The 23,769-nt window shown below is 49.4% G+C and overlaps 1 protein-coding gene across 8 annotated transcripts in view; it reads right to left on the reverse strand.

Moving 5' to 3' along the window:
* Positions 1 to 251: 251 nt before the first annotated feature.
* The window catches only part of ABLIM3 (actin binding LIM protein family member 3), a 103,538-nt gene continuing 80,020 nt past the window's right edge, over positions 252 to 23,769 (reverse strand). For 2 of the 8 annotated variants that reach the window (XM_036423919.2, XM_036423918.2), the window contains 12 exons: positions 17,675 to 17,804; positions 16,879 to 16,977; positions 15,521 to 15,568; positions 13,541 to 13,675; positions 12,082 to 12,146; positions 10,258 to 10,405; positions 9,152 to 9,181; positions 8,441 to 8,499; positions 6,462 to 6,522; positions 5,773 to 5,780; positions 5,155 to 5,235; positions 252 to 2,398 (listed from right to left, as the gene is read on the reverse strand). In XM_036423919.2, coding sequence (XP_036279812.1) covers positions 2,285 to 2,398; positions 5,155 to 5,235; positions 5,773 to 5,780; positions 6,462 to 6,522; positions 8,441 to 8,499; positions 9,152 to 9,181; positions 10,258 to 10,405; positions 12,082 to 12,146; positions 13,541 to 13,675; positions 15,521 to 15,568; positions 16,879 to 16,977; positions 17,675 to 17,804 — 978 coding nt within the window. In that variant the 3' untranslated portion in view covers positions 252 to 2,284. Of the gene's footprint in view, positions 2,399 to 5,154; positions 5,236 to 5,772; positions 5,781 to 6,461; positions 6,523 to 8,440; positions 8,500 to 9,151; positions 9,182 to 10,257; positions 10,406 to 12,081; positions 12,147 to 13,540; positions 13,676 to 15,520; positions 15,569 to 16,878; positions 16,978 to 17,674; positions 17,805 to 18,347; positions 18,378 to 19,921; positions 20,078 to 23,769 lie in introns of all 8 variants that reach the window. The other 6 variants (XM_036423913.2, XM_036423915.2, XM_036423916.2 and 3 more) reach the window with 6 other exon arrangements.

Below are 23,769 nucleotides of genomic sequence, written 5' to 3' on the forward strand. Positions count from 1 at the left end.
TTATAATTTTTTGATCATAGAATCTTATTTGTCCTTGGAACATCCTCTACCATCTTGCGGGACCATTGTTCTGCAGGACCCAACCTGGATGATGCTTACCTCATCAAGTTTTCTTATTTTACAGAAGGAGAAACTAAGGCCAAGGGAGATCTGCTCTCTAGACTCTTATTTTGAAAACAATGTGTGTGGTTCAGTCTCTTCCCATGTCACTTGTTTCCACTCCCACTACGAACGACAGAAGGACACAGGTCTGGGTTGAAATCATGTGCCTTTATGGGAAACAAAAATATCCAACAACAATAACAAAAGCCCTTCAAATCTTGCCAAGTTCTCAAGCAGTGACGATGAGGCAGTTTCAATGATTGTGTCTGGCTGGGGACATTTCTAAGGGGTCAGGACAGTTGAAAGATATTGGCCATAAAGAGAAGTAACCAAGAGGGTTGATGTTTTAAATGAGAGCGTAATAGACCTCCCTTCCGGTCCCTTCATCCTTTCACCCTTTCAAGTTACAGTCTCCTCCCAGTTTACAAAGATGCTTCCCGAACTTTGCTCAAATGCAGTCTCCTCTAGAACGCTCTCCTTTGTCTGCACCCACTGCCATCTACATTTTCAGTAATGTCACAAACACTTCCTCATGCCATCTCCCATCACTTTCTGCCTTACACCCATCACATTTGAGTCCCTTACTTGTTAGTATGCACGTCCCCCAGACCAGGCCCATGCTAATCGTCCCAGCATCCCACTTCCCTCCCCTGTTCAGTGCTCAGTATACAGCAAGTGCTCAGCATCAGAAGGTGCTCAGTGAGGGTATGTTGAATTGAAGTCAGTCCTACAGTAGCCATGTCACATCACCAGCCTCTTGAGAGTCCTAATTGTCATTGCCATGCATTGGTCCTTCCTCCCAAGACCTCAAAATTGCCTGACTCAAGGCATCTCCAATAAGGAGCAGGCCCCACCAGACATCACCAACTCAGAGTAGAAGGTCTGGAAAGGGGAGAAGAGAGGGCTAAGTAAGCATTTACCCAGTTCCAGAAGGCAAGGAGGCAGGAAAAGCAGCCACTGGGGAAATCCAGGAGGATCTGAATGATGTGGGCCAGTGCTTCATTCTGGAATCTCATGAGCAGCCATTCTTCAGAAAGTTTCCCCTATGATACTTGGCCCATTTTGTAGTGGGATTCAGATCCTGGCTGGGTTGCCCTGCCAGCCCTGGGACCAGCAGGCACAGACCAGGAACCTTTCTTGGGAACATGGCCTTGATTACCTTGAGAGGGGTGATAGAGGTTGTCTGTTTCGTTGGTCAGTTAGAGCTATGGTGGGAACCGTAGCCCTGTGGTGTGTTGAGTTGTCAGGCACATAGATTGTAGTAAGGCTGAAGAATACAGGCTGCAATAACGGGCCTCTCCTCCAAAGGGGGAAGGGGTCAGGAGGTGCTGGGAACAGTAGGGGGGCGTGGTGGAAAGAGGCCCCAAGAGGTCCTTCAGCTCCAATTCTAACAGGTGCCCTTCTCTGTCTCACACTTCTGCTCCCAGCTTCCAATCCCTCTCTCTGGTTCTCATGGTAGGGGCCAGGCAGAGGGGCCAGGTGGAAGTGGTGGAAGAAAAGGAAGTGCCTTTTCCTTTACCACAAGTTGTAGATTTGAACCAGGGAGAGGTTAGGATCAGATACAGAAGGAGGAGGATTGAAGGACCGAGGAGAGGCCAAGTCCCTGGCCACCTCTGTTTACTGCTGTGAAGAGCAGTCCCGAGGCCCACACTTCTAACTGCATCACCCCAGAGAGCACCGAACTCCTAATTGTGGGTGATGAGAAAATTCTGCAAGGGCTCTCAAAGGTGCCCGGTGACTTTGGAACATGGCCAAAGTCACTGAGAACCCATGGGAAGGCCCCTCTGGGGCCAATAAGATGTGAAACAGCATGGTCAGTGTCCACACTCATGACTGGAGAAAAGAGCTAAGAAGCAGAGAGAAGAGACCTCAGGCACCTCCTCTAGGAAGGAGGGTTGGATCTTGGGGGACTCAAGTTAGGACAGATGTTTCAGTATAAAAAGGGTCCCTAGTAAAAGGATGGGTGTCCCCTCAAATTCCTTCCCTAACCCCATTACATTTAGAAAAGAGAAAGTAAGGAGCATAAAAATATTTTGATGACGTGGGATTGCCTGACAGCACAGAAAAGCAAGTCTCCTGGCAGGCAGCGTGTCCCATTACACAAGAGGATTATACTGAGCTCCAGTATAGAGACTTTACATATATCTTTATATAAGTGCATATATATTTATAGAGCCTCTGTTTAGAACAGCCGGGCTTGCTTCTTCAGTTCATTTCTCTTCCAGAGGGCTAGCCGGTCAAACTCAGAGATGGTCATGCCGAAGACTTGGTAGAACTCTTCCTGGGACAGGTGGCGCTAAAAGGAAGTGGGAGGGGAGAGAGAGGAAACAACTTGAAGATGTGAGGTGTAGGCTGGGGGCTGGTAGAGGCAGGAGTGGTCACTGTATGTTTCCTCTGGGTGCACTGTGCCTGGTGTGGTGTCTGACTCACAGAAGTGTGTGATGAATATGTGTTGAATGGATAAATGTGTGAGTGAATGTTTCATCAGAGAGACCTTGGGGACTGGTCTGATTGAAGGGCTGCCCCCACTCAGGATTCAGGTGGGATTCATGCTTCACCCAGTGCCTCTGGATGCACCCAGGTTAATCTCACCTTTCTACATCCCTGCTACACTCATCTGTTCTGTGTTTAGGAGTGTGTATGGATTAATGCTACTCCTCTGTCGTTTTGGGGAAGATGGGGGCATAGCCAAGATATTAGGGTGTATTTCCTCTTATTGATATTTTTACAAATAATCTAAATGGCTGATCCTCAGGCTACTCGGTGAAAAACACTACTGTTCACATTCATCCACCCATTGAAATGTCTTTTCATCTCTTTCTCATATGAAAACAATACGCTGTAAAATAAAACACTGCTTTGTGTTCCATGGCAGGACCTCCACCCACCCATACTCTCCTTCCATTACAAACAGTCTTGAAACTTAATACATTGTCCAATAAGAGATAGGACTTGACAAGACAATGTGTGTTTTGTTCAAGATTTAGAAATATGTGGCACTTAAAATGTGGCAAAATATCAATGATTGAAGCATTTAAATGAAGGGTAGATGGGTGTTGATTTTGCTATTCTTGCATCTTTTTGAGTTCTGAAATTTTTCAAAATAAAATTTTAAATTGTGTGCTAGAAATATATGGTATATATCCTGCCTAAAAACTTACTGGAATCACCAAGATGACCTGTTGGTAGCAATTGCAGTAGTTAATTGACTTAGCTCAGTCCACTTCCTGAACTGGTACAGGGGGCTAGAGCAGTGTTTTAGCCCAGTGGTCTCAGCTCAGGCAACACGTTAGACATGCCCATGAGTCTCTGAACACTGAAGCCGGAGTCCCTTCCCCAGACAGCAATTTAACTGGTGGAGCCCTATATTGGTATTTTTAAAAAGCTCCCTGGGTGGTTCTGGTGCTCAGGAGAGGCTGTGCTTCCCTGGTCTGAGCTTCTGGGTGTCCTGGAGGGTGTAGCAGAGCAATTGGTTTTCAGGATGAACATTTCCATCCCTTAATGCTGGTGCTTGCAGAACTGCCCTGGGAGCTGTCCCCTTCAGCACTGGAAGACACTCGCTGCCAGACAGTGAAAGGAAGCCCTTGGCTGAATCACCCGCTTCTTCGCTGCTACCCCAAGCTAGGGCTGGAAGGACTCACTGGCATTCCCCTCCAACTGCCCCAACCCTCTCCACTCTGGATGAACTCCTCGCTGTCAGGTCAAGGTGATTGGTATGCTTCTCCTTTCAGTCTAGACCATGTGGTAGATGACATAGGATCTTGGCAGGCAGAGGAAATGGATCTATATGCTAGACATAGGGCTGGGGGAGCCTGGAGGAAGAGGTGGGTGACACATTGTAAGGGGAAGCTTGGGAAGATTTAAGGCACAGGCATCACTAGAATGCACCTTTGAGGAGTGAGAAGGCTAGTGGGATGGGAGGGGCAGTCCAGGTAGAGACAAGAAAAGACCCTGGGGTGGAAAGGACAGAGGGTGCTCTTGCATCAGAAGTGACCAGGGACTGGAACTCCAAGCCAGATGTACTGGATGGCTTGAAAGCCCAATGCCATGCTCAGGTCATCTCTGTGCTTTTACCTATGCTATTTCTTTTTTTTTTTTTTTTTTTTTTTTTTTTTTTTAAATATATTTTATTGATTTTGTACAGAGAGGAAGGGAGAGAGATAGAGAGTTAGAAACATCGATGAGAGAGAGTCATCGATCAGTTGCCTCTTGCACACCCCCTACTGGGGATATGCCCGCAACCAAGGTACATGCCCTTGACCGGAATCGAACCCGGGACCCTTCAGTCCCCAAGCCGACGCTCTATCCATTGAGCTAAACCGGTCCCGGCTACCTATGCTATTTCTGTTGCATGATGTTCTCCTCCCTCTCTCTACCCACCCAAACCTGCCCACTTTCAAAGTCCAGCCAAGTCCTATCTCTTATTGGAAGCCTGGTCTTCCAGCCGAGCCTTAGTGGTCTCTGAGTAAGAGCAATCCCACACTGGCGAAGTGCTTGCTCTGCAGGACACTGCCTGACTCAACGCCAGAGGCTTTGTGTATTGTTTGATTGTGTCACTTGGCAGCTGGAGGGAAGTATGACAATCACCCTGCCTTACAGAGGAGAGAACTAAAGTTTATAGATGTTGTCGCTTGACCCACCTGCCCACCTAGGGATGGCAGGATCAGGGTTGGAAACTGGGGAGTCCGACTTGAGGCCTCCTTAGGCTTTTACTTCTGCAGTGCTGCCTCCCTGTCCCCCCTGTCACAACACTGATTTTCTCTACACTCCTGCATAAAACCAGGGCTGACTGTCTTCTTATCTACCAGGCTCTGAGAGCAGGGACCAAATCTAGCTTCTTCGTTCATCTGCAGACTTCAACTGCAGGTGGGATACACTGTGCCTGCGTCGCACAGATGCTACGTGAATTGAGGAGGCAGCACAGAGCCTCTACTTTTCAATAAGCTGTGTGACCTTGAAGCCATTCATTTCCCTGGGCCCTCCTGAGTTGGCTGAGGCAACTGCTAGAATCCCTTTGAACCCAAAGGCTCCTGCTCAGTTTTCTACACTTACCTCTAAACGTGTCCTGTCCACGTCCTTGGGCAGTCGGTTTCTTCCTCTTGTGGTCACCAGCAGCAGTTCATAAGGGTAGATCTAAGGAGAAAGGATGGGGGTAGGATTTTGCAGATTGAGTGAGGGCGGTGGGCTTGTCCCTTGAGCCACATTTTGTGTCTGGGCTCCCTCCTCTACCCAGAAAGAGCCAGAAGTTAAAGTCTGGAGGGAGGGCTGGATCTAACTTCCCTGGGGTTGCCTGGCAGCCTCAAGCCACCCTTTCCCAAAAGGCAAGGGTCCAGAGTTCCCTGAACTGCTAGGGATAAGTGTGATGGCATTTGACAGCAATGTGGGCACAAGGCCTCCTGAATGTAGATGGTGATATCTGGTGACTTGGAAGCTTCCAGACAGTCTCTGAGGTCCATGGGGAATGGTCTGATTTCAGGAGGCAAGAGTCGTGGGGAACAACTTAGGGAAAGTAGGCCAAGAAACTGGAAATGCTGGTCTTAAGGGGACCCTTGGGGTTATTTATCGATGCCCCCATTTTCTGCATAGATAGCACTGTCATTCTCCTGTTGGTCCCCAGTGTGGCAGGTTCTAGTGTCTCAGAGACCTCCCGGATCTGTGCATCTCCTTTACCTTGTACTCTGTAGAGAGAAAAGACACACAAAATGGAAACACATTGGTCTTTGCTGTGCATATTATACTGGCCTCTGTCTTAGAGACCTTGTCCTTGCTGAATCCACCCCAAATCAAGGCTGGTGAGAGTACCATGGATGGCAGGAGATAGAGGTTGGGCTGATCCAGAGATACGGTTTTAGGGGAAAATTTACTTTTGAGAGATTTAGAAGAGAAATAAGACAAGTCTGAAGCACAGGGAAAGACCCTCCCTCCATTGCCTCTGGGGCCCTCCGAGGTTTTTATATGAGCTGCCCTCCTGCCTGAGCCTGCTTGAGGAGCTGGTGAGGCTGGCGGGAGAACCCCTGGCAGACTGCCCACAGCAATGGAAGTTTTGCTGGGAACAGTGTGCATTTGGCTCCGAGTGTTTCCCTGCATCCCATGCTGGCAGCAACTCGAGCTCAGCTGTGCCGGGACAGCAGTGCTCTGGGATGGCTCTGGGAACCCAGATGTGACAGATGGTCTGGAGGTCACCCAAGGCCAGGGATTTGAGAGGAAGAGGGGTGAGGAGTGCGAAAGGGAGGGACTGGGAAGTGAAAGGGAGTGGGAACTTGGGGTTTGGATATAGCCCAGGTTGGGGCCCGAGTCTGTAGCAGTCATAGGGTCATGTCACAGCTATGAGCAGTGCATCCCGAGTCCCCGTGACTCACCTCGCATGCCCCAGTTGACGGCATTCATGCTGTCGTAGTGGAAGAGGTCCGCACTGGGTGTCTGCAGGGGAGACAGAGCCAGGGCCGGCCTGAGGCAAGCTCACCTTGCCTCCCCGAAGTACTCACCTCTCTCCAGAAAATGGACCAGGGCGTGTGGGACATGGGGCTCTCACAGAAGCCTCAGCCTCCAGTTGGGGTAATTTAACTCACTGCCATATCTCTAGAGCCCAGGCCCAGCACATAATAAGCTCTCAGGAAATACTCATTTATTGGTGAATGACGTCTCATGCTTTCTTTCACGAGATCTCCCCTGGCAACCCTACTTAAAAATGCTATTGCCCTCTCCCCAAGTCTGTGATCTCCCTTATCCGTGATGCTCAACATTTCCCCCCTTTTCTCCATAGCACTTACTACCTTCTACATTCCATATAGTTTGACTTGTTTACTATTTACTACTTGCTTTCTGTTTGTCCCTACAAGAATGGAAGCTCAGAGGGCAGGGATTTTTGTCTTGCTTGGCCACTGATGTATTCCAGGCACCCGGAGTGGTGCCTGATGTACATGAAATACTTTAAATAAATAACTGTTGTGTGAGCAAATGTCCAGGCTCTGAGCACACAGAGGACAGGACCTGTGTACCCTTTAGCAGGAAGCTTGATTAACACCAGCCACCATGCTCCAGTGGAGCTCGGATCCCTTTCTTATGCTCGACCCTCAAGCAGTCTAATGTGTACAGCCTCCACTTCTGTCCTTCTGCAGTCTGCAGTCCATACAGCAGGGAGTCAGGTCACACAGCACAGTTACTGGAAACCCCCTGAAGTCCTTACCAGCATGCAGGGCTCTACTGACACCCATCGGGTTTCATCCCCTGGGTTGGGCTTCATGCTCACTCCATGCCAGCCTTGTGTCCTCCCTGTCCTGGGCCTTGGGACATAGTGTGTCCTCCATCTGGATGGGTCTTGCTGGTCTTCAAGCAGCAAGAACCTTTGTGCCCTCAGGCCTGGCTTATCCACCCCTCTCTGACTGCCTTCTCTCCTTGCCCCCATGCTTTGAGCTCCATCTTAGCAATTAGGTCACAGGCGTTTTCAAACTTTTTAAAGTGGGGGCCAGATCACGGTCCCTCAGAGAGCTGGAGGGCCGGACTATATGAACTACTAATTCCTACTGTAACACCTTGGCTGCACTCACTGCCCAAAAAACCTGGCGGGCCGGTTCAGACTCCTCTGCGGGCCGCATGTGGCCCGCGGGCCGTAGTTTGAAGACGCCTGATAGGACCACCTGACTGCAGATCCCACCTTTACTTGCTGGTCGTTTGTCTCCCCAACTAGAACTCAAGCTCCCCGGGAGCAGCCACTTTATTCACTGAGGCACCTCCAGCACCTAGACAGTGCCTGGCACTTAGTAGGTGTTCAGTTAATAAACATCTATCTCAGTGTCTCTGCTTCCCCTATCACCTGTCCAGGCACACAGCTTCTCCTCTTGCTAACAAGGGATATTTTTTTAAAATTCTCTTTAGGTCCTTAAACCAACTCTCCGTTTCTGGGAAGGTTTTATGTTGCAGGCATTCAAAGAGCTCAGAGGGCTCCAAGCCATGCCAGGCAAGTGGAGCAGGCAGTCAGGTGTGGGCTGTGGGCTTGAGTCCTGGCTCTGCGCTTACTAGGTCTGAGAGCCTGAGCAGGTCACCCCCGCCCCTCTGTGCCTCCATAGTAACTATCTCGCAGGTTAAAGAAGTTAGTGCTTGTAAAGTGCTTAGCACAGTGCCAGGCATTGGCCAGCCTCTCCCGGAAGGCTCCTTTTCACATATGGCTCACAGGGAGGAGAGCGAGCATTGCCTTTGGGTTCCTTCAGGTGACCCACCTCTAGCCCCAAGGCCTTTATCCAGGTTCTACCCCTAAGTGATCACCATAAGCACCACAGCAATGAGCTAATGCTGGAATCACCAACATCGCAGAGGCAATGTCCCCGCATAGCCTTCTTACCCTGTGCAGCCCGTTTCTTCTGTAGGCAGGCAGGGAGGCGGACTTGGAGATGAGGGGATCTGAAAAAAAGAAGCAAAACAATTGCTAGGGGGCCAAGGTGGGGACCCCTCTCCCTGAGCTCATCTGGCTGCAGATGGTCAATGTTACTCCCCAACCCTAGGGCTGAAGGGGCCATAGTGGAGGCTAACAGCTCTTCCGACTGCTCTCCAGGCCTGCAGCTGACTAATCTTAGGATGTCTCAGTCTGACAGAATTCTAGGCCCACCCAAAGCACCCATTCACACAGTCTTCTGGCCTTGTCCTGCACAAATCTAGCTTCTTATGATGGACTCCTATCCTGGCCACAGGGTGGCTCTGGACAAAGGCCCTGGAATTGGAGGTGAGAGCTTGGAACCCGGACAGGTAAGCTCTCAGATGGGTGGAAGAGGTGCATACTCCTTCTTTCCCTCTGGGAGCTACTGGGCACGTCAACTCTTGTTCTAAAACCAAAAATTGAGGCCCACCAGCTTGACAAGCACAATGAGATAGACCAGCGGTTTGCTGCTCTGTTGACTAATGAGTTTGCCGACCACTGGGGTAGACTATTGGAGAGAAGGACTGTGCTGGGACATCCATGTTATATGCTCATCACAGCTATGGGGGACCTGCAGCTGACTCTGCTCTGGCCCTCACAGGACACCATGGGGCTGAAGGTAGGGCGGGCAGAACATACCACTGTCAGCCAGGTAGTGGGACCGAGGGGCTGCAAGAGAGAAAAGCCACAAGTCAGTGTTCATAGGGACAGACAGACATGGTGGACAGACACATAGGAGCTGGGGGGGGAGAAGGGGTCTCTTTCACTACCTCCTTTCCCACTGGTCAGTTTCCAATTGTACCGCATCCTACCTCCGCTCCCAGCTCCTAGACCAGCACCTGGGGCATAGCAGCTGCTGTGTTTTATTTGCTGCACAGATGCCACTGAATGTGTTGAATTTTGAACAGCATTGGCAGTGTATTGCACAGAGCCCAGAAGCAGAGAGTAAAATTAGTGCCTCTCAGTGGTCAAATGGGGAACTATCCTGGTTCTGCATTAGTAGATACTAACTTCTTCAAGTTACTTAATCATGCTTCAATTTTCTCATCTCTTAAATGGGGAGGGAGCATCTCCTTTACAGGGTGATTGCAAAGAATATATGACATAATATAGAAAGGAACTAGCACAGTGCCTGACACATGCAAAACACTGAATAGCAACTGGTTTTATCATCATTACCACCACCATCTCCTTTAATCTCATCTAAAGTCAAGGTGATTATCTCTGATTAGGTTACTACTCATCTAGTATTGAGTTGTATCCATCAAGTATTGATATGATGTCAAGATGATTAATCTTGACAAGGTTATTACCCATCAAGTATTGACTTGAGATAGGATTTCCTGGCAGGACTGACTCCCACAGGGCTAAGAAAGAGAGGAGGCAGACAGAGCATGTGTGTGTCTGGGAACAGGGATGGGATTACAGTGACTCTTAGGGCAAACTGCTTGAATCCATTCTCTGCTTTGTGTACCTCCAGTGACAGGAGGCTCACTACCTCAGGAGGGGCCCCTTATATCTTTGAGCCATTCAGATGACTAGAAGATGTTTTTGTTTACATTGGACCTGATTGGAAGTCACTGCTTCAGATGCCCCAAGAAGCAGAGTGACTGCTCGCTGCGGCACATGGTCTTACTCAGTGCCCTGCAGAGCCCCTTGTCAAGTCTGTATTCTAGAACCAGGTGAGAGCATAGCAGTGGGGAGGAGAAAGCCCCGGGCAGGCAGGACTCCAGAACAGTGCTTACAGCCATTGAGGGACATGTCATAGCCAGCGGTGTGCAGGGCCTCCCTGCTGCTGGTGGAGCTCCTTGGCGGGGTCCAGGGATCTGCATAGGAGCTGGACCGGGCCTTCATCTCCTCTTTCAGAATCAGCCGGCCAATTCCGCTCTGGAGCTGGGGGTAGGGGAAAAGCAAGATGAAGTTAGACTTGGTTCTCAACCTTTTTAGTGCCGCAACCCTTTAATACAGTTCCTCATGTTGTGGTGACCCCCAACCATAAAATTATTTTCATTGCTACTTCATAACTGTAATTTTGCTACTGTTATGAATCACAATGTAAATATCTGTGTTTTCTGATGGTCTTAGGTGACCCCTGTGAAAGGGGTCAGGGCCCATAGGTTGAGAACTGCTGCTATAGAGCCTAAGACCATTGGAAAACACAGATATTTACATTATGATTCATAACAGTAGCAAAATTACAGTTATGAAGTAGCAACGAAAATGATTTTATGATTGGGGGTCACCATAACATGAGGAACTGTATTAAAGGGTCATGGCATTAAAAAGGCTGAGAACCACTGAGTTAAAAGGAAGCAAAGAGCCCTGAGATGGAACAGGTTTGGGAGCAGCTGAGTGCCTGGACTCTCTATAGTGAACCTGTTATTTTTGCCTTCCTAATGTCTCTCTCTCCTTGCAGCCTCTCCTTCACAGATGGTCCCATGGTCTGGGTGAAATTCACATAATATAAACGTAACCATTTTAAAATGAACAATTTAGTGGCATTTAGTACAACCACAACCTCTATCTAGTTTCAAACATTTTTATCACCCTTAAAAGGACCCCGTACCCATTAGGTAGTCACTCCATATTACCCTCTTCTCCCAGTCCAGTCCCTGATAATCACCAAACTAGGTTCTGTCTTTATGGATTTATCTATTCTGGATATTTCATGTAAGTGAGATTGTATAATATGTGGGCTTTTGTGTCTGGCTTCTTTCATTAAGTGTAATGTTTTTGAGGTTTATCCACATTTTGGCATGTATCAGTACTTCATTCCTTTTTTATGGCTGAATAACATTCCATTGTATGGATATGCCACATTTTAAAAATCCATTTGTGAGCTGATGGACATCTGGGTTACTTTCACCTTTGGCCACTGTGAATAGTGCTGTTCTGAGCATGTGTGTACATATATTTGAGTACCAGTTTTCAGTCCTTCTGGGTATATATCTAGAGGTGAAATTTCTGGGTCACATGGTAGTTCTACACTTAACTTTTTGAGGAACCACCAGTGTCAGTAGTAGTGGCACCACTTTCCATTCCCACTGGCAAAGCATGGGAGTTTCTGGCACTCACGTGCCACTACATGAGAAGAACCTGCCTGAGCATGAGGCCAATGCAGAGGCAGCGGCACCAGAGCAGAGGGAGATGACTTCCCCATGACAGTTTTTTGAGCAGCTGCATCTAGTTACACTTTTTTTTTATTTTTTATTTATTTTTTATAAATATACAGAGAGGAAGGGAGAGGGATAGAGAGTTAGAAACATCAATGAGAGAGAAAATCCATCAGCTTCCTCCTGCACACTCCCTACTGGGGATGTGCCCACAACCAAGGTACATGCCCTTGACCGAAATAAAATCTGTGACCTTTCAGTCCACAGGCCGACACTCTATCCACTGAGCCAAACTGGTTTCGGCTGCATCTAGTTATACTTGAAGCAAATCCTGCCATTTGACTTTTCAGTTATGCTATTTCTTTTTTCCATCAACAAATGACTTTGAATTTGGTTTCTGTCACTCGCAAGTGAAAACATCCTCAGTAACATACCTCAGCGGGGTGGCCACCTCACCTTGTGCATGCTGCGGTCAAAATCCTCCTCCTCTCCTCCGGATGAGAACCTCCTGGCTCGGGGCACTGCCAAAAGACAGCAAGGATCAGCTTCTGCGTGCACTGCCCACTCAGCCTGCTCTGGGGAGCGGGCGCAGGGGCAGTAGAGCCTAGACAGGGGCCGTTTCCCTTATGTGCCACCACTTTCAAGCCAAGTGACCCTGTCCAAGTGCACTTGGTGAGCTGCAACTCCACCATGGCCTCCTGTACAGGGATGCCCAGCGTCCCTTTCCATTCTTGGGCTCTGAGGTGGGCGTGAAGCTGACTGCCCAAACAGAGCTAGTAAGCCACTGTGTTGGGACTTAGCTTGGTGGGAAGCCCTTTTTCTGCCCAGGATAGGAGGTAAGCCTGGATCTGCCACAGCTCCCTCTGCTATGAAGAGGGCAGAGTCAGCCTGAGAATGGAGCCACCCAACTGGGGGGCCAAGATAAGCCCCGATGATGTTCATTCACCTCTAGATCCAGCTGTGCCAAGAAACTTTCAGTCATTTGATCCAGGAAATCTCTGATTTGGCCAAAGCCATTTGGAGTCAGGTTTTTTGTCTGCATTTCTGTGATTGAAGCAGTTTCATCTAAGATCCCCCCTCTCCCCAACACCTGTTGGCTGTGCAGCCTCTGAACACTTCTCTCTTATGGACGCTGGACATGTCCACTTTGGGTCATAGTTGTGCTGGTGTCTTAGCTCCTTTCTAAATGGAGCTTCTTTGAGGATGAGGAAGGGTCCTCTCAGCTCCTCAGAAGGTTTGCTTAGAATGGACATTCAGTTAGCCAACGTGTGTATTGAATCAAAATGGCATGTGATGAAAATTCCTTCCCTTACTTGAAGGAAACACTTGGGATGCCAGATTGGTTGGAGTCGTACCTTAAGGACCACTAAGACTCTTTTCCATCCATTCTCCAAACTGTTATCCACCCTGCAGCCAAAGTGGTCTCTCACAAATATAGATCTGATCATGTCACTCTTAATGGCTTCCTACTGTTTAGGATAAAGACAAAAACCCAGAAGGCCAGTGGGATCTGGCTCCTCATCACCTCCCCCTCCCTGCTCGGTTAAGCTGACGGCTGTTTCTTCCCCCCCAACTGCCCTTCCATCTTAGGCTTTGCAGATGTTCTTCTACAAAGCTTCCTCCTCACCCTTCCTGCAGCAGCAGCCTCTGCATCTGAGACGCTTTGTCATCAGCTCTCTTACCTCCTGTATCTCACCCCTGGTATATCATCTCCTGCTCTAGTTAGGTCCACAAGGCCAAGGACATGGTCTGGTTTGCTCCCCGGTATTTCCCTAGGGCCCATGGCTGGTCCTCAATACATGTTTGCCGAATGAGTAAGTGAATGGTCATGTGAAGGAGCAGGTGACTGTCCTGGCCCCGTGTCCCTAGTGTAGGTGACAGGGCTCTGGCCTTGGCTCCCCGTGGGGCACACTACCTTTGGGGGAGCCATGGTAGGTCCAGTACTCAGACTCTGAAGCATAGTAGGGGTCTGGAGAGTAGGCTGGACTGTACTTGGAGGCCTGGCTGATGTCTTCACTTGTTTTGCTCTTGGTTGCTGTTGACAAATCACCTGCAAAGGACCCAAAGAGAGAGCTTTAGGGAGGCAGAGTATTCTAGACCAGTGTCCTGTACACTGTTTCCCATGTCTCAGCCAGGCTCCAGCCCAGGGGAGTAAGGCCACCCTATGGAGCACTGGAGCTAGAAAAGCACTGAGGCCAAGGCCTGCATTTGACAGTTGGGATTCTGAACACCAGAGAGGGGAAGGTGTTTGCTCGGAACCACACAGCAGGTTAGACCAGAACAGGATCACACCTCGCTCGGGGCTCCTTCTACCACATTCCACGACTCCCAGGTGTGCTCCTGAGTGAACACTAAGGCCGTGGCTCCACCAGGTGAGATTGGACATGTCCCAGGTGAGCCCTTGCCCTTACCTTCCTTACCTTCTAGCAGTTGGCCTTGTTGTGGATTTGAGCCACATTTAGGGTGGGAATTGGCAAGCAGGCCCTGCTGCATGTTGAGTCAGGTCAGCCTGCTCACTCTGAGATGCCATGTCCTTCTTGGGGAGGCTATATGACCCAAAGGAAGGAGCACTGGACAGGAAGGGAGTCAGCAATGCTGGGCTCTTCACCCAGCTCTGCCACTTAACTCAGTTGTAACACTGGGAAAGTCCTTCCCCTCTCTGCCTCAGTTTCTCATCTGTGAGCATCAGAATTAGTCTTTTGGCTCAGATGCCATCCAGCTTCCAGCTGCCACATGAATTCCACAGCATGGAGTGACCATCAAACCTATCGCAGCCACAAAATCTTCTGGGCAGTGACTTTAGCATATCTCAAAGACTGGCAAGAGCCTGGCTAGGGCAGAGAGAAGGCTGGCTTTAGGACAGTTTCTCAGGAGAGAAGCTATAGGGACAAAATCTACACGCCTGGCAGCCAGGGCAGCAGAGGGTCCTGGGATGGCCCTCAGCCAGCTCCAGGCTGTGCCCCCTCCCCCAGCAGCACTTGCTCCCAAAGCTTCCCAGTTCTCTTCGATGTGGTTCAGTCAGTCCCCGGCCCCTCTCCTTCAGCCCTTTCATCCACCCTCTTATCCACTCAGCCACCTCCACCCCACACTCCCTGCTTTGGTGCTGCCTTCCAGAGCCATCTGCAAAATCCCGCAGTCCTGAGGGCTTTGAGATCTGGGGGCCTTTTCCAGATGTAAAGTCAAACTAATTTTGTCAGGGTTGGTGACTTCCTGTGGCCACTAGGGCACATAGTATGGCCTCTGCAGCCACACATAGACGTGTACATGTTCACAGACTCCCCTCGGCCCCAGCCCAGCCCCTTCCAAAACCCAGGATGTTTGTCTAAATCATCAGGCTGTAAGTACCCAGAGCCACAATTTATACTTGTACTGCCCCTTCCACTAGCTCAGTGAGATCAGAACCTGGCTCAGGGCTACTTCTGCTGGCTCCATGCTCCACCAACTCTGTTATCCACCTAGTCCTGTAGGCACTTGAGGGTGACAGGGTGGCAGCTGTGCCTCTGCATCCTCAGCTAAGAGATGTGCCCCCTGTACTGAGGCTCAGTAAGTGCTCCTGTAGGAACTGCCAGCCTCAGTGACGAATGACTGAGCGTCAGTGCCCTGGGAGTGCCCCTCCCAGAGGTACGCGACAAGGGTTACTCTGACCGTGGAATTTAGGACACTAGACAGTAGGGAAGGGGAACTGGGGAGATGGCAGCAAAGGGTGTGGGGGATATGAAGCCTTCCTTGCTCTTTAAAATGTCAGCACATTCTTCTCCAGTGTCCCCTGGAGTCAGTAAGGCCCGAGGTGCAGCCTTGCAGGTGTCCCTCCTAGTGACCTGAGCAACGCCATTGGCACATGTGTTAATGCCCCACATCCCTTGCCTGGCCATGCTCACTCTGCCTCAGACCATACCATGCCGTTTGTAGATCGGGGGTTTCCGGTAGATGTTACTTTCTCCAGCTGCCAGACAGACCCAGAAGGCACAGTAGGGAGGTGAGGGAGAGAGGAAAAGGAGAGGGAGAGGGAGGAAAAAAGGAGAAAACAGTTGGTCAGTTGATCTCAGAAGAGAGAAATAGTCCATAAGTTTTCCCAAGGGTCCACCATCTTTTCCCAGGTGGACTTCTTCCAAAGCTGAGCTTCCAATTTTGTACCACCAGGTTCCAGGAAAGGTGAGGGGAGAGGAATGGAGGGATTCAAATGGTGCAGATGAAGCAACTTGGGGCTTGAGTGATGGACATGCAGGCAGAGGGTGGGCATGTGCTCAGCAGGCCCCATGCAGGTTGGGCCCCACTACCTCCACCCAGCAGCCACGCCTAATTCCATGAGAAAGTGCCCTGAATGCTGCAGCCATGGTTCAGTGTCATCTCCTCCCACTTCCTCAAACAGACAGGATGGGAAAGGAGTAAGTGAAAAAGCAGGACAAGCTCCCGGGAAAAGTGAGTGAGGAGTGAGAACCTGTGCTCATAGAGTTGGGAGAATAGTCTAGGCTGTAACTCAGGGTGAGATCTTGTCCAGATCACACCCACAAGCTCACCTATCACTATCTCTGAGGCTCGCAACCTCTGGCCACACTGGCCTTTTTACTTGCTCTGCCAGGATGCTTTCCCTTGGGATCTTCATAAGGATGATTCCTTCTCATCTTTTGGCTTCAATGTTGTCACCACTTCCGAGAAGCCCTTCCTGACCACCTCATCTAGCCCAGCCTCCTGCACCCCAGTCACTCTGTTTTATTATGTTTACAGCACCTACTATCACCCAAAATTATCCTTTTACTTATTTGTTTACTCATTTATGATCTCTCTCCCCACATAGAGCATAAACACCATGAAGGCAGGATCTGGGCTAGTTGAAGTTGCAGCCTCAGGGTCCAGAATAGTGCCTGTCTGTACAGAAGGAGTAACAGAGGCTCAGAGAAACTAAGTAACTGGCCTGAGGTCAACAGCTTATATATAAGCAGCAGGATCAATATTTAATCCCCAGTTTTGATGCAAAAGCCCCTGACTTTCAGCCCGATTACTGCTGTGTCCCATCACGGCCTCTCAACATTCGAGGCACTTCCCTGGGCTACTTCCTGGCAGTCCTGACCAAGGTTGATTTTGTCACGAGAGGGTAAGACTGTGGGTGTATCAGGGCTGGAGAGTGGGTTAGTTCCGGTGATGGTTAGGGAGGGTCCCCAGGAAATGGCTTCTCCTTGGTGCCGGTGCAGGGTGTCTGGCAACCCCATGAAGCATGCATCCGTCCATGCTGGGAGTTCCGGGCTGGCAGCCTACCTGGGATGTGAAAGTGCTTGGGAGCCTGGTAAGAGGTTGGAGTGGAGGACCTCACATCTAACTGGCTATGGTATGGAGAGCTCCGGCCACTCTCGGGCCCTGGAGCACGCAGGCAGTGGTCCCCCAGAGAGAACAGAGGCAGAGAAAACAGGCATTAACGCAGTGGCAGTCAAGGCAGCAGTGAAGTGTGGGGAGCAGGAACAGGGGGAAGGCAGCTGTGCGCTCATGCACTGTGTCTGCAGGAACAGGCCTGACCCTGCTTTCTTGCTTCACCCTAAAGTCAGGTTTTGTGGGTTGGAAGAATCCACTCAACTAAGCTCAGGAAGGCATTTTTACCCTGCCCTCCTACCCTTCTTCCCCCTCCCTTAATCGCTTTGCTGGTTTCACTCTTAATCTCAGGGCTGGCTGTTGATGACCTGACTGGCCTGGGTGGGGCTGGGCTGTGGGTGAAGGCCAGGCCAGAGCCCCATTTCTGGTCCTTTGGTTCTATCCTCTGGACCAGGCAGGCTTAAAGCTGAGGACTGAAGTGTCTTCTTCCAGCTAGGGTCTTTGGGCTGCCTGCCACTCCCCTCTCCTAGCAGCTCACCACCCATTCCCCACAGCTGCTCTTCCTCTCTCCTGCCAAGGGACTCAGTGGGCCCAGCTGGTCACCTGGGTGGCCACAGGCCTACAGAGGCCATGCTGTAAAACAGAGATCTCAGGAAAATCCTATTCTATCTCCACAGCTGGGAACATCAAACCACCGTGTTGTCTCCCTGGCTCTTCCTGTCCCTTTGGGGGCTTTCCCCGACCTTACCAGAGCGGTAGTAGTGGTGAGGTGAGCGGGAGAAGGTAGGGGACATGCCCTGCCGGCTGTAGGTGGGGGAATCGATGTATCCTGGGCTGGAGGCCCGTCTCTGCCGGAGGTCCAGGTTCTCATAGATGTCCTGGGGGAGGAAATGAGGCTGTGAGCACGGTCAGCAACTAGGCAGGCCTATGGCCCAGGGGTCTGGTAGGCAGGTGGGGGAGTGACAGAGAATCTGGGATTCTAGGGGCTGATGCATGGTGCTGCCCTTCTGAATAGAGACTCCTCCGTAGGTTACATGCACAACCCAAGGAAGGGTGCAGAGAATTTCCAGGGCCTTCCCCCATCACTCACAGGCCCTTGAATGGAACTGAGGGTCAGGTCCCTGGAATCCTGGCCAAGGATCACAGTATTGGGGAGGTCTTCTCTGGGTAGAAAGGGTATATCAAGTTTGCCCCCAATCATTTCTACCCTTTATGCCACCACCCCTTCCTCCAGGTCATGCTCCTATCTCCCTATCACTGTCTTGGTTGGGTCAAGGGCTCAGGCCCCTTGGGAATTCCAGGAGGACCTCACATCTAACTGGCTATGGAGGAGTGGAGGACCTCACATCTATCAGGGGCCTGTTTGGTCAGCATCAAGGGACACAATTATATAAAAGGTCTCCCCAAACCAGATTAATTACCTGGGAGTAGGGAGATAATGTTCCCAGCGACTTAGAAGTGAAGAGTTTGCAGGCAGTCATGGAAGGAGAGAAGGGGGTGAGAGAGAGGGACAGAGAGCAGTTAAATGGTTCAGCAAAGAGAGGGCCTCCGCTGCCCTCAGCCTTCCTGTCCGGATAACCCTCACTTCGAGTTCCAGGATAGCAGTGCTGACAGGTGGTGGAAAACCTTGAGGTTATGCTCTCCTTTTTTCAAATGGGAAAGCCAAGGCCCAGAAAGAGAATGGAAAGGCTCAGGACCTCTCAGGGAGGCGGTGGTGGCAGGGTCTTCACCTGGACCCAGGCATTTCCACTGCAAGCTCAGAGTCAATTCATGACCCTTCCTTGTCCCTTTACCCATTCACAACCTCTGTGGTTCATGAGGACAATGCCTGGGTACGGGGGCCAAAGGCAGGACCAAGCAAGGGCCAGGCTGGTGCCATCAACATGGGAGTTGGCCAGTGGGTGTTGTGGGAGCTGGAGATGGAACGGCCCCTCCCTGGAGGTCTGCTCAGCTCTAGAGCATCAGGGCCAGGTTGGGATGTCTGTCCAATGTTAACACAACTTCTTAAGTTTCCAAGACAAGTGAGAAAGACAAATTCTAAGGTGAAATCTCCAATGTTTAAATGTTGAAAACTAATTTACATTTTTAAAAGATATTTTGTGAGCGAAACAAAACAAATTTCAGGGTGAGTGTGGCTTATGGGCCCTAGTGGGCCATCTCTGCCCTTAGGAAAAGCAGCTTTTACCAAACACTTGGTCCCCTTTTTGTGGTCCATTTCAGGGGCTAGAACACAGAGAGTCTCAGTACCAGAATCTCAAACCAAAATGGAAGCTAGTCCCTCTAGAGAGGAAAGGGACAGTGGTGGAATAGGGACAAGAATCTCAGTCTGTGGTTCCCCCAGCCCCCGCCAGGGGTCCTTCTGCTCCACATGCTCTCAGCTCAGAGGTCTGGGATGGAGTTAGAAATCTCCTGGGATATCGATGGCCAGGACCTCCCGGGTATCGGCCACCCTGCCTTTTCCAAAGAACACTTTCTCTTGTCCAGGAACCATTTATTTAAAAAGCCATCTGATGCTGAGTGTTTATAAGAGTTCCTCTCTTGCTTTGAGTTCAGGTATTTAAGGTCAAGTGCAAAAACCAGAGAACCTACTAAGGATTATAAACCCAAATGGCCATTAATCCTGGCAGGGGATAAGAGCCGTGGGCTATGTATAAAATTTCTCCACTGTAAGAAAAACAGTATTTCAGGTGATAAGTAGTTATAGGTTCTCAGCTTCAATGTTAGGATTCTCAGGAAGTGATGGGGACCCAGGAGAACTGCTCCCCATCTCTAAATGGTGGAAATACTGGTGAAGTGTCATCAGCTGTAATTTTTCAAGTAAGTCAGATTTTTGGATGAAATAACCTGATTTTAAAATGCTAATTATAAATTCCAGTTTAAAAGAGTCTTTGGGTCAACACTGTGGAGAGCAAAGTGTTTGTGATGGAGGGGATTGGGGACCCCATGGACCCTCCTCTCCTCCAGCAGCCCCAGAGAGAGGGGCAAGATGCCATACCTCTCCATAGCCACATCTCTCCAGCATCTCATCAGACGTGTATCTGGAATGAGGCTCGTAGGAAATGAGGTCGGGGCGTTGTACCTCGTAGATGGACTTAACCTTGGGGAGAGCTGCCAGGTCTTTGTAATTAAGGATCTCATTATCCACTTTAGCCTGGGGAAGAAGGAAATGGACAGGAAAGAAGCAGAAAGATAAGAGGGAAAGGAGAGAGGCACAGGGAGGACAAGCTTCTCCAGTTTCCACTAGAAACAAAACTTTAGATTGGAAAATTTGCAGAATGTGAGAATAAGACAGGTCTTTGAGGCCATCCATCCCAATGGGGCCAACACTGATTGTGCACATATGATGTGCGAGACCCTGTGCTTTACAGGACTTATCTCCTCTACATGTCAAGACAACTCTGTGAAGTGTCAGGGTGTTGACTGCCTTCTGACCCTATAGAGTGAAGATACTCCATTCACAGCATTCTTGAGGATGATGAAGTTGGCAAAGACAGAAATAATCATGGTAGAAATTACTAGCTGACATTTAGTGAGCATTTTTTATGAGGCAGACTCTGTTCTAAGTCTCTCATATGGATTAACTCCATAACTCACATCTAATAGTAGGTACTAATATTACCCACACCTTTAAATAAGGAAACAGGCACAGGGAAATTAATTGACTTGTCCAAGGTCACATAGCTAAAAAGCAGAAAAACCAGAATTCAAAGCCAGCCAGCCTAACCTGAGAGCCTGCCCTCTCCAGTGGCTCTCCTCCTTCCCTAGGGTGGGGTGTTCACTGGCTTACAGCTGTCAAAGGGCTGCATCAGAAAGCTGCTCCTCACATCGTTGAACTGAGCCTCTACTACCTGACTTTGCCTGAGTTCAGTTTTCTAGAAATGCATGGATAAGGAGAGAGCTTCCCCTTGCAGGGGACAGCTCATGTCTCATGGTTTCTGAAGCCATGTTCTTTCCATGTCTGCATCCTCCTGTGACTCAGTTTATGCTCTGATTAACAGGATCTGTCCCCCCATAACTACTGTGCTCTCGAGGTGCTGAAGTGAGGTAAATTAAGAGAGTCACTAGATAGGGCACCAAGGAGACCGTATTATCCGCATTATCCACATCTCCCAGTGCTTTGGGGGCCAGTTAAGTCTTAGTTCCAGGACTAGTATAGAGAGAACAGCTTTTATAAAGACCTTAAAAGCATTGGTATTTCAAACACTTCTCATGGCCCTTCCACTCTTCCATCCTGTCCCATCCAAGTGCTCTTTGGGCACTGTACTATTCATTCCCCTTTTCTCCTAGACCCACTGTCCACTCTCCTTGTCCTGACCTAGGCTCCAAGGCCCCATGGACTCTATCACAGGCCCCCTGTCTTTCAGTTGGGTTGCCCAAAGGTGGGGGGAGGCACCCGGAAGGAGAGTGAAGAGGCTGTGTACTTGTCCCTATGGTACCTGTCTTGCCTGGCTGTGGTTGGGCATGGCTCCTGCCTGGGACTGCTCTTCCACAGCTCTAGCTCTTATCCTTTCCCTTTAGGCTGAGGGGAGTAACAACTTTCCGTTCTGATAGTCTTGGGATGCTGCACCAAATGGGTCCCCTAACCCTGCCCACACCTCTGCAAATGCCCCCTTCACAAAACCTGTCTCACTTAAACCCTTTGAGGTATGCCATCTCACTTCTGCCAGACCCTGCCAGGGTCACACATCCACATCTGTACCAATTTGGGGGTAGGTGGGTAAAGGAGACCTCATTTGGAAAGTCCACTTGCTGAAGTAACTGCTGCCTTTCATCCTGGGATATTAGATCTTGACCTTGAGAACTCTTGGCATCTTACAAACTTGTTTCAACCCATCAATATTCATCTCAGCATTTTATTCCAAACCTCTGAGACAACTAAATTTATGTTTCTTCCTATAGCTGCCTTGTTCCAGGTTATAAATGAGTTTATAGTGATTGGACAGAGGCATCCTAATATAATTAGCCAGGAAGGAAGGAAGAGACCACGAAGAGCTGATCCAAGTCAAGTCACCTGGAGATGACTCTAGCAGTCAGTAGGGGGTGGGGCAAAGTTTGAAAAAAACCTATCCTCTACAGGTACACTAATAATTTTATTTTAATACCAAACCTCAGTATTTATGAAAACTAAACCAATACTCTTTCCTTCTGCCTGTTACTTCTTGTCCCAAATGTGGTTGGATGGAATCTTTCCTGACTTTGGAAGCCATATTTGGAACAGTCTGACTTAAAACATGACTCACAACACGTGTGCAGTCATTCCCCTGAGTAGCTGAAAGTGAGGCATCATTAAGGGGAGAGTAGGAAGATACAGAAGGGAACACACATGCCTATGTGAGGATGTCGGGGTAACTGATCTCAATGTATAGGGCCCCAGCTGGAGGGCACAGTGGCAGGTGTCCCCAGTTGCTGTTGTTCATCTGTAGTCGAGCTGCATCTCACAGGGGCAACTCTTGGAGCTGCCTCCAGGGGGAACACCATCAAGGCCTAGCTTATTTCACAAAGGTTAGCAAGGCTCCTTAGCAGCACAGAGACCAGCCAGGGATTAAGGGCTTTACAGTGCATCTCTATATCCTGAGTTCGTACACCTTGGTAACTCTCTTTTGGAGACAGACTCACTTTGGTCAATAACCTTCTCACGGTACAGGCCCTGAAACTAAGCTCATTAATCCTGCCATGGTCTGGCCCATTCCTTGTTCTGACAGGAGTCTTCAGTGCGTACAGTCTGTGATCAAAGTCACTTGTCTTTTGTGGGAGCCGCATGGCAGTATTGACCTATATTGAAGTTGCAGTCAATGGCTACACTTACATCTTTTAAAAATTTAAACAGAGGAAGAAAGGAAAGGAAACAGTCCCATCAATAGGCATAATCCAGCAATCAAGAAGGAAACTGGATGTGGATTTGGAGTAAAATAATGATTAGGCATGATGGGCAGGGCCCACTGGGGCTGGTGGGTTTGAGCACTGTCTCTAGAACTTCTTATAATGCTCTAGACTAGGGGTGTCGAACTCAATCAGAGAAGGGGCCAAAATCTAAAATCCAGCCTAAATCGCGGGCCGAATGGTTTACTGAACAGTCATAAACTGTCATTGTGATGGAAACGCAGCGGAGTGCAGTGATGACAGCGCGGTGCGGGCCACATTGCAAGGCCTGGCGGGACGGATTTGGCCCGCGGGCCTTGTGTTTGACACATGTGCCTAGACATTACCTCCAGCCCCCATTTCTGGTATTTTTGGCTCCTTTGACTTGAGGAAAGCTGAAATAGCCTGTTCATTGTGGTCCTCTCAGGCTATGCTTCCCTCTCCTCCTTTATCTTACTTCTTTCTCTCTCAGGTTTGAGCTTAGAGGTTTCTTCCTAGGATTCTACTCCCAATTGGCCCTAGACCATCAGGTAAATCTGCAGCATCATCAGAGCACCCTGTACTTTTTCTTCCTAACACCTATCAGAACTGCGCTGATTATCCATGGAATCCTGTGCTCAACATTATGGATCAGGTTGGTGAGGCACCAACATCTCCCCAGTGCAGAGGACAATATGTAGTGGAATAGACACTCACTATGTCCCTTTTGCCACATCCCTGGCAATGATGATTATCCATATTTGAATGCCTCTAGGGGTGCGAGCTCAGACACATGCACAAGGTTTACTCCATCCCTGGACTTCTCACACGATTAGGAAGTTCTTTTATGTGTTTGCAAATCCTTTATGGCCATGTTTCCACATTCATATGGCTTCTTCCTCCTTTCTGCCTCTTTACCTCACACACTGTCTCCACATTGACATTCCATTCAATACCCACTCTGAATAGGACTCTAATCCCCAATTTTTCTCTTGCCCTTGTCTC

The sequence above is a fragment of the Pipistrellus kuhlii genome, unplaced genomic scaffold (assembly GCF_014108245.1).
Source record: "Pipistrellus kuhlii isolate mPipKuh1 unplaced genomic scaffold, mPipKuh1.p scaffold_m20_p_8, whole genome shotgun sequence".
Taxonomy (NCBI): domain Eukaryota; kingdom Metazoa; phylum Chordata; class Mammalia; order Chiroptera; family Vespertilionidae; genus Pipistrellus; species Pipistrellus kuhlii.